Here is an 11118-nt window from a genome sequence, read left to right on the forward strand (position 1 = left end):
GTGAGGCCCATGTGTTAATGCGTGAGAGTATAGGTGTTCGGGCTACCGCACGCGACTTGACACACACACGAGTCGTGACCAGCTGAGACGTTATTGAGCGTAATATGAAGACTGAGTTGACAGTATGTGAGAAAAACAAGTAGAGACACAACATTGGCGTGAACAGACAGCACTGACAGACAACGTTTATCAATGGAGAAACTCACATCCTCGAACAGGGATCCAACGTTGGCTGTCACCAGCAGTATTCCTGTGCCTTGCGCTGCTGTCAGCTTCCCTGCCATAATTCTCTCTCGCAGGTGGGACTTGTACGGAGGACTTTGTAGGTATGGAGAGGAGGAACCAAACAAACAGGAGCCGGCGAATGTCTCACGAAACTGGTTATAACACTGGGAATTTGCTACTGAAGCCGGGGTTGAGGCGGCTCGGCTGGAGCATATTTTTCAGCAGTGGCCGTGCATCTACTAGGAGTTGCTTTGCAGTAGAAGGTCCGTTGGTGGCGGCGGTTAGCGAGCGGGCTTCTCGTGCTACTTTTTCACGTTCAGAGCCATCGTAAAAGTTTCCGTTTTAATCCACGGCGAGTGCCCGAGGGCTCTGGTTCATTTCAGCGACGAGTGTTTCCCCTAGCTTTTGTGCAGTGTAAAAGTCTCCCTCCGAAAGCAGGACTCTCTGCCAGGACCATTGCCTTCACTGTTTAGAGAGGATAGGCTGGAGTCCTTCACTGCTCTGACGTCACTGTGCCAATGGAAACACGGGGCTGTCTTAAAGGGCCAGCGCACCATAAACACAACACTTCTGTCCCTGACATCAAGGCGTCCATTATCGGACACAACTGGGCTGCCCCACAGTGTTTGACTTTTACATGTTGTTCACCTTTGTTGTCTGTAACCATAACTTCAATTTTGTCTTGAGATTAAGCAACTGGCTTTTGTTTATGTAAATTATTTCCACATCTCATGTCATTACATTTATGAAAGTGAAATCAACACATAGGTGTAGATTTTGAGGGGGACACAGGGGGCACGTCCCCCTCAATATTTAGACAATAGAGTGTGCCAGTAAACCTGGAACTCCTTTAGCGCTTTTAGCACTTCCGATTCTCTGGTCTAAAAGTCAATACGTTTTTTGAATGGGATTTTGGTAAAATGCCTCAAATAAGGTCTGTGGTTAACAGAAGCTTAAGCGAGTTTCAGGTTTTGTTCTACGACATAAAACACGTCAGTAAATACCCTACTTGTGAATTTTGAAGCTTTTACGTGTCGTAAAAAAGGAGGTTGCTAACAAGTTGCTCAATACGACTACAAACCCTGTCGGGGACAGTAAACGTCATCCCCCCCGAACAGGCGAGAGTGCTGGCAGTCCGCCATTACAGCTTCTTATTTAGCTTAAACAGTCCGATTTCCCCATTATACAATGTTTTTAAAATAAAGCGGCCGAAATCAGTTGAAAGCTTAGTGGCGGTGACATCAAGAGTCATGCGACCGTGGAGTAGTCATGTAGTCCGTTAAAGCCTAACGTTAGCTTTTTACTTCTGGCATTTAAGCTTCAAATGCGGTATGAAAGGTGTTCATATGTGAAGATTATCTCGCTGAACAAAACCTAGTATCATAAACTTGTGTTAGCCACAGAGCTTATTTTCTGATGTAATCCAAAACGCAATGCAAAAATCACATTCACTTTCTCTTCCGGGAACCAGAGCTATGCTAAACTTTCGGGTTTTGACGTCAGCCCTGGCACACTCTATGTGCATTTGCTCACCAAATACAAACAGAGGACTTTTATTTTGACACCTTAAAAGATGTTTATACCATAAATTAATGCAGAAAATGCATGAACTGGTACATAAAAATTCACCAGAATGCAGGAGAGTAAGCATTTGATGCTCAAAATTTTTAGGCAGAGGACCCCCAACCCCCGTTTCATATATATTCACAGTTGAAACAAAACCCACACCCTTGAATCTTGAGTTAGTGGAGTGCTTTGCATGAAATTATTGCAAGCTTTAACTTTTTTTTTTAAACTTTCAATGAACAGCCTCAAGGTTCTGAGATATCGTCTACAACATTGCAACTTCCTTGTCAGCACATTCATGTCCATGAGCACTACTGATACCATGTCTTTGAGAATGCCATTATGTCAATATCATGGGCATATCAAGCATCCATACACGTTGTTGAGGGTTAATGTTTTATGTCTTACTTGCTGAGTCGGGCAAATGGGTCAGAAATCTACTTGCCTTTAGTCGATTTTTACTTGTCACTGTACAAATTGTTTTACATAATAGCAGCTATTAAGCAGCAATGAAGACTTAATTGTCATGATTCATTTTTATTTAGGTAAATTAATCCGAACAAGGACACAGTATGATACTTACTTTTTTACCTCTTGCCATATTGGCCGAGTAAATGACTAGATTTACTTGCATAAAGTAGTATTTTTCTTGCCCCAGCTATGGTGCAATCCTACTTGTTGAGCCCTGAAACATACTGTTTGCTTGTTCATGTTTCAAGCAGAATATATGCAGTCCAATGGCTAAATTTAGCTGACATAAACCACCTGAAGTTACCACTCATGGATTCTTTTTTAGAGGTGAGGTTTCCTTAACTATAGTCCTGAGGTATTTGTATGAGTTTAGGCATGTCAGTCTAGTCACAAGCTGTAGACCAGGGGGACTACGAAGGTAAGAGAAGTTTACAGGCCTACATATATTGTTCAGGATTTTTTGTGTGTGTGTTTGTGTGTGTGTGTTTGCATTTATTTTATCTCCTGTACTGGATAGTTCAATGTGGAGATAATAAGAGTATGTATGTGGGAGAGATTGGGAGCTGATGGAACTGTCCTTTAAAGATGTCTCATTCTATTTCTTTTATTTTCAACTGAAACATCATCTCTGGCATGAAAACTGGTACATTTGGGGCATCGTTGGATTAGTGGCTAGAGCAAGCACCCCATGTACAAAGGTTTTGTCCTTGCTACAGTGGCCCAGGTTCAGTTCCAGCCTGCAGCCTGTTTCCTCTCTCTCCGCCTTTCACGCTTAACTGTTGTATCCACTAAAGGCAAAAATAATGTAAAAAAATGGTAGATTTACTGTAATTGGAGACATATTTCATACCCCATTCATAACGCTGAGATCAACTTGTCAAGTTGCACCTGTCCTGGTTAACAGTGTTGATAAAGTCTGTTCGAACATCTGTAACCTAGCATTGGATGAACAAGTCACACCACCTTTTTTGTTGTTGTTTTTAAATATTTTGACATGTCACTGTAGGAAAAGCATCGGTGTAAATAACAAAAATAATGATGGCTGCATTCCATGTAGTTGCCTCAGTGTTAGAGTTGTAATATTGTGCATGCTGACTCACTGTCACACTGTTGTGGCTTACTCAGACAGTTGAATTCAATGGTACCACTTTTATTGTTATTAGGAAGACTTGTGCTTTTCCAACCACACCAAGTCAAGATGTCTGCTGTGAAAAAGGTCAGTAAGCTCAAAAGTATTACACTTCGCACAGGCTGATCCAAATAAACAGCACAGTGGCGTGCAAATACCCACAACGTCACCATCTAACACAAAAAACATTTTAGATACTTCATTCCATATGGTGAAATACAACATACGGAAAATTACAAAATATTCCCTTAAAAGTTGCACTAAGGGATTTTTGACCACTGGGGGACTCCAAAACAAACTATTTAATACCTGCACATTCAACAGAAACAGGGAAATGTGGATATGTCTTTGCAGTCTTTGCAGTGTCTTGTCAAATGTTCACTGGCATCTCATTAGCTTGCTAGATGTTACACTTTCTCCATCTGCCATTTCACACTGGGCAGGTAATGTAATGTGAATGAGCTTGAGGGCTGAGAGGATGGCTGCACGTACTTAAATAAACCATACCGGTTTTGTTTGTGGAACCTAGATACCAACACTATGAGGTGAAAATGGCTTCAAATTGCACAAGGCCTGAAGTGTTGCTCTCTAGTGTGTACTAGAAACTATATATAATACATAATAAATTAAACCCCTTTCTCTCCAAATTTGGGTGTTTGTGCAGGTTTTGTAAACATCGAAAACCCAGCTAAGAATAGCTGATGGACTCCTTTTCCATTGCCAGTAGAACAGAGCCCTGTGCATGACTCTGCAGTAGACAGGTAACCTTTTCTCTTTTTTTTTGCTGGTGTTTCACATTCTGTGTTATTAAAGTACTTACTTTTTTATATCTTACTTAATCAGTGTCTCTTTCAAACTCAATATCAACTAATGTTGAACAATGTTTGAGCACTGCTTTGATGGAGACTGACAGTATTTTGTGGTGGCGTCTCACCACATCACACTGGAAAAGGGTCTACTCAGGCACGTCTGCATGAATGTCATAATTCCATCCCTGGCGAGTGGAGCTGGAGCCAATAAATACCCATGACTTCTGCAGAGTCATTGGTCCTGGGAATGAATGCCTATTGTAACCTTTTACACTAAAAATAAAAGCCACATATTAGTGGGTGTTTTATATCTAGTGGGAAAGGGGCTTTACAGAGAGTAATTCGATTCATTGCTAACATAAAAAATGCACTGTAATACGTGCCTCAGACCTTGGAGCAGTCATTATGCTCTTTAAGGATCTGCTTGGTAAATGGTTGGGCTTTAAAACAGTTTGTCCACAAGCTGAAAACAAAACCATTAGCTCACTAGAGTGAATGACATGGAGCGTTAATGTACTCTGCTTCAATGCATTAAAATCTGCAGTCATAATAAGGGTTTAAAACAACATGATGTGAGTTTTATAACGATGGATATGTCAGCATTATGTCACAACTCTGATAAATCTTGACAAGAACCTCTGTAAACTAGTGGATACTTTATAGCACATAGCTAGCACACTAATCTGTGTAACTGTGCTCAATCAGCAGACAGTTAAAATGGCCCTGACCTGACACACATGTCGTAACATGTTGTGCCCCAGCATTTAGACTAGAGTTGCCCTTTCCAAAGCACATGCAGTCCTTGCACAGACCTAGACTCCATTTGCCAAATGTGGACACGCACTCTTTGATCTAAAGATTTCCTACTTAGTTTTTTGGCAGGAAGATTTGGGAAAAAATTCATATTAAAAGACTGGAAACCAAATCAGTGTGCATGACTGGATTTTGCCAAGGGTGCTTAGAGACACAGCCAAAGCCATGAGTAATGGATTATTGTGAATGAGAATGGATCATTATATGCTCTCTCCTGGCTTCACAGAACCTGTTTGTTGACAACACATTTCTCATGCAGCATTAGCTTACCTGTTCACTGGCAGAAGACTCAGGACTGAGCTGGGAAAACACAGGTAACTTCATGTAAAAACTAACTGCTTAGGCTGAAGAATACACCTGATCATGTGTACAGTATAAAAGTGATGTGCACTTGTGTAAATGCAGAAAGCTCCCCACTTGTGGTCATTAGCAAAACTGTCTGAAGAATAATGATCAGTGATTTTACTTCCTGTCACCTTTTAGCTTTTGAAAGCCAACATCTGGCAGAAACACAGCATGACTCTTCTGCATTGTTCACACACCATCATGTATTAATTACAGTCATGCTTTTCTCGCGGCATGATGTGATCTCCCCTGATGGTTTTGACGGAGCCCAGGACCATAAATAGCCCACTTAAGTCAAAGGTAGTTTGAGTTCAGCAGCGTAAGGCAGGCATATGACACGCTGGATAACACCACGATTAGCTCGTGCTCTTAAGCGGACAGATGAAGTAACACAGTCAGAGTGCAGGCTCACTGTATTGAGTATGTTAAATAAATGTTTCAGCTTCTCATGTTGTATTTTGTGTGACTTGTGCTGTATGTCACCACATTCAGTGAGCATCCAGCTGTGCAGAGATGACAGGAGGGTTCGGTAGCAATCCTTACATAGCAAAAGGATAGCTCATGTCGCGTTTATGTTAACAGCATCAGACTAGTGTGAGTGTCTATGAGTGTGTGTGTTTTGGGAGGGGGGCAGTGGTCATGGCTCACTAAGAGTCTTTGAAGACAGCCGAGAGATTACCGCCAAAACGAGAGTGCTCACAGCTGTGTCTGGCATGGGCAGAGTGTGTATGTGTGTGTTTGTTGGGAGAGAGAGTGTGTCGATGTGATTACCATGTTGTGACTGTGTTTGCATGATGTTTATTTACACTTTCTGTGTGTGTGAACATGATATGCTACAGAATATCTATAATCAGTCATTCAGACACAAGAGGAGGAAAATGATAACATTCAAGGGGAAGAAATCAGTGCCTTTGTATGTGTTTTTTTGGTGTGTGTTGGTGTACAGAGCTTTAATTAAAAAGGGATCAGAACGCTCTTGAAAACAATTCAACCAAGATAATATCTCTTTTACAGAATGTTATACTCACCACTATCACAGTCAACCCAGGACCATTAGAGCTGTGTAAACTGTGTGGGCCGTACTGGAACATTCTTTGCTCTGACTGACTAATGTTTATCATAAGGTTAATATTTTGTTACCATATATGACGACAGTAAGTCATGCTGCGTTTGGATGACTGAGAGTTAATACTTTTGCTCAGGAGGAGGCCAAAAGAAGACAAAGCTAAAAAAGAAAAACCATTAGCGGTGCCCTTAATAGGCAGAAGGAGCATAAAGAGATGGAGGATGAGGAAAACAGAGGAGTGAGGGCAGGAAGATGAAGCTGGTGCCTTAACAAACCCAGCATGTCATAACAAATTAACCTACACTGTACAGGACAGTGCAACATTTTGGGAAGTGGCATGCTGAAATTTATCCGTTGGCCTCTTGCAAAACATTTGCCTCTGGAAACTCGTTGACATCCTGACTACTCACAGGACTAGTAAACTTCTCCAGCTGGTGCAGACATGGCAGCAGGCTGGGACATGCCAGCATTAGTCAGCCACAATAATATCCAGCACATCCTTCTATTTTCTCAGCACTGGGCTGTCTTTTTGCCCCAGGTATTTTGTTCCAGGGATTGTACTTCATAGTATTGAATAAAGAGTTCTATTGTGAAGGGAAAAATCTCTCTGAGCTAATAAACTCACTAACTGTCTGTTTCTGTACCACTCATTGCCGTCTTATCACTAAATCACTAACTGCGAGCCATTTGTCTTTTGCAGAGCAGTTCCAGCAGATGATTGTAAAAGAACAGTTTGACGTTTTGATAAATATACCTATTTGCTTTCTTGACAAGAGTTAGATGAGAAAATTGATACCACTTTCCAGTGGTGTCACCAAGTGGGGGCCAGGGGGGCCATGGCCATCCTGATAAAGAGACAGAGAGTTACAACAGAAAATGCTTATGCATAGGGCCAAGTATGCTACGCCCCTGTCAACACCTCTCACTATCCTTTTAAAACAATACACAACTTGGATTCATTTTTATAACTGTTTTGATTCTTTTGATCGGTGGATTGTAATGGACCAAAGGAATATAAATAATTGAGGAATGAACACATTCAGACTTCATGACCGCTTCAGAGTAGAGACTCACCATGTCTTTCATCTGACTTGTTTGAATCTGAATGTATTATTCTTTGGTGCTTGTAGTTTCAGCAAAAGGAACTGAACTAATGAATTGTGGGGACGCTAAGTGAGCTAATGATGTGGAGCATGTCCATATTGGCAAAAGTATAAACATTTATATATGCACAGTGGTGGAAATAAGTATCCAGCACATGAACAATTTTTTCATTTAACATATTTCCAATGTAGCTAGTCACATGAAATTTAGAACAGACATTGGTATTAACTCAACAAAACTACACAAATAAAGACACTGTAACATTTCATCCCATAAAACAGTTATCTTGAATTAAGTGAAATGACACAGGAAAAAAAGTATTGAACATGCTCATTGAAATGTTTTTTTAATATTTGGTGGGGAACCCTTTGTTTGCAATGCCAGCGTCATTTCACTTCCTGTATAAAGAAATCAATCTCTCGCAGACACTGACAGTCTTTAAATCTTGAATTTGCGAGAGGGCCACTGGTGAGTCTTGATATTTAGCTCCTTCCACAAATGTCCTAGTAGGTTTAAGCGTGGTGATTGACTGGGCCACTCAAACCTCTTTATTTTCTTCCTCTCGAACCAATAGATAGTCTCTTTTGCAGTGTTTATTTTGAATCGTTGTCCTGCTGGAAGGTCCCTCACCCCGTCTTATCCTCATTGTCCTGGTGAATGATGGATGAGTTTTTACTCGAGAATTTCCTGGTACATAGCTCCATTCATCCTCCCTTTGATAATTATGATTCTAGTGGTGCCAAGAGAAGAGAAACAGCCCCATACCATGATGCCTTCACCCCCAAACTTCCCTGTAGGTATGGTATTTTTTAGGGTCATGTACAGAGCCCTTAAAACCTGTTGTAGTGCTGCCAAAAAGACTTATCTGAAGTTTGCTACATAACATCTGGAGAAGCCTGTAGATTACTGGGAGAATGTAGTGTGGGCAGACGAGATGAAAATCAAGCTTTTTGGCAGCAATAGGACATGCCACGTTTGGAGGAGAGATGGCTTTGGCCTGAAGAGGTTTTATATCCAAAGAACTTATATAAAGTTGAACGGCTTTGGGACCTGGCATTTTACTGAGATATTTGTCAAAATGTGTAGCCATGCCCAGCTAGTGAATAGTCTTAAATTGGTGCTTGGTTTGTAATTCAAGTTTTATTGTGTAGGCCTCGAAAAAGATTGTTGTGGAACTCCATTAACCGTACCAGTATTTATCTATCACGTCACATAATTAGAAACATTAAATGTAAAATAAGAAACCAAAGTGTAGTGTATTCTTAACTCTCATATTGACATAGTTTTTAACTGGCCTATGTACCACTACAGGATAATAGAATTCCTGAAATTCAGTTATGGCTTTTATTTTTTGTGTGCCACCCCAAGATTTTCAGTGGCCCCATTTGGCCAGCCCTGCCACTCTCACATCTATATCCTCCTGTGTTCCCATATGAGGACATTACATTTTTGGTTTCCTACACCTTATACTTCTATTCTGCTTAATTTAAGGTGTGGACACATCAAACCGACATCAAAGAACTAGCAGCGACCAAAACCAACTGTTGCGTCGTCTACGTCACCTCACATCGCCTCACGTCGCCCTGTGTCAGAACTTGAACACAGTACATGGACTACATCCGACGGCCAAGCAGGACGTACGTTCTGTGCCTGCGTGAGAGAGAGCGGAGTGAGAGAGTGGTACATCCTGTCAGCCAAGGGGTTTCCTATCTGTGCAGCCGAGCACCGCAGCACGGTCCCGGTGTTTCCTCTGCAGGCTCCACTTCACTCGGCTTCACTCAGCTGCCCGATAAACCCGCTGCTTCTTCCCACTTTAACCTGAATAACAAACCAGGGCTCGGTGCTCAGGTTGGATCCAAATGGAGAGCCAGGGCTAGCTCAGAGACTAGCGGAGGCTAACTGGCTGTGGTTCCCTCCGGTCATGCTGTGGCTAACGCCGGATTTCCACTGGATGCGTGTCCGTTACGGAACGGCAGCGCTGGTTATCCGCTGTGTGCTCCGCCGTCCGTCAATACTCACCAGCTGCGTTTGCTGTGTGGAGTGGTGCAGCTCCACCGGAAGACATCTCGGTGCTCTGCCATGATTAAAATCTCCTCGTCCATGTTGTCAACGGGGTGAAATGACATCTGAAAACCTCTGACCGGTTGACTTCGGGCCTGCCTCTGCCCATTATGTAGTTTTCAAGGTGTAGTGCAGGGAAATATGATCCGCCGTGAACACTGTGTATTTTATTTTGAAAATTAACCGGATGTTTTATTTTGTTTCTGTGCACAACTTCCTGCCTCACACGATCTGCTCTGTGCTGAATTGCTGCGTTGTGCTCCGGTGTCTGGCAAAAGTAGAAGTCCTGCATATCTGTTGCAGGGGGCTCCGGAGTGCCGGAGCTGAGACGCAGCTGGTGGAAACACACACATTGACTAGAATTGAATCCTATCGGCTCGGCTTTCGTGCCAGAGCGGAGATGCAACCAACACGCATCTTGTGGACATAGGCAGTAACGCTCCGCTAGCCTCACAGCTAGCCCTGGCTCTCTGTTTGGATTCTAACAGAGAGCCGGGGCTAGCTGGGAAGCTAGCAGAGGCTAACTGGCTGTGCTTCCCTCCAGTCATGCTGCGGCTAACGCTCCGCTAGCTGCTCCCAGCAAGCTCCGGTTCGTTATTCAGGTCAGGCAGGAGCCTGAGGAGGAAGCACCAGTTAGCCCCGGTTTCACTACAGGCACATTCACTCGCTACAGGGGCGAGGAAATAAAACCTGAACAGCCAATCAGAGTGATCTCTCTCACCGACAAGCTCCGCCGCAGATTCAACACGCTCAATTGGCTGAAAAGCCACCAACGCCCAAGTGCCGACGGTGCAGGACACACTGCAAAAACTAGGGCGACAGACGCTCACTGATGGCCCGACTTTGGTCGACGGCCAACTGTCAGCTTGGTGTGTCAGGGCCTGTAGACTTGTTGTCCTCATTTGTGGACACTTTTTGGTGCCATCTAGTGGTAGTAAGACCACAATACACTAATCCATGGACAAACAAGATGGCAGCCATCTCTGCTAAATCGGTCTGTAGCCAACCCCAACACAAAAGTGGACAAGGTACAAAACCTGATCACATTCTGTGGTAGAAACTGGTGTACATATGATTAATAATGTTTGTAGTTTGATATGACAACAACTTTGATCAGTTTTAGCAACAATAACAAGCTACGATGCTGTTAATTAGGAAGTACTTATTTGAGGGCATTGGGACATCATTATCATTGACAGTAGCTATGTTTCCATCCAAAAGTGATTCAAATCAATGCGCATTAAAAGAAATATGAATGGCAACCAGCTTGTAAATGCATTATCGCCTTCCCAACCCAGAGTGTGGATATCACCATGGAGAGAAGTGCGCTACATCAGACTTAATTTGAACATAACTGTTTCCATCCCCTATTTTGCAAATCAACATTTTTTCAAAACAACCAAAACCCGGCTAAAGTGAGCGAACCTTAGTTTGTGTGAATCAGGGGATTTTAATTCGAATTTTGCGTTTCCATCATAATTTTCCGATGCGATACTTCTAGATGCGCATCTAAACAGGCTGATGAAAAC

At 42.6% G+C, this 11118-nt stretch overlaps 1 protein-coding gene across 2 annotated transcripts in view; it reads right to left on the reverse strand.

The window, feature by feature from the left end:
• The window catches only part of LOC125903575 (inositol polyphosphate-5-phosphatase A), a 165047-nt gene extending 164327 nt beyond the window's left edge, over positions 1 to 720 (reverse strand). For both annotated transcript variants that reach the window (XM_049600571.1, XM_049600572.1), the window contains exon 1: positions 207 to 720. In XM_049600571.1, coding sequence (XP_049456528.1) covers positions 207 to 284 — 78 coding nt within the window. In that variant the 5' untranslated portion in view covers positions 285 to 720. The remainder of the gene's footprint in view (positions 1 to 206) is intronic.
• Between the last annotated feature and the right edge of the window lie 10398 nt (positions 721 to 11118).

This window comes from Epinephelus fuscoguttatus, linkage group LG16 (genome assembly GCF_011397635.1).
Source record: "Epinephelus fuscoguttatus linkage group LG16, E.fuscoguttatus.final_Chr_v1".
In the NCBI taxonomy this organism is placed as follows: domain Eukaryota; kingdom Metazoa; phylum Chordata; class Actinopteri; order Perciformes; family Serranidae; genus Epinephelus; species Epinephelus fuscoguttatus.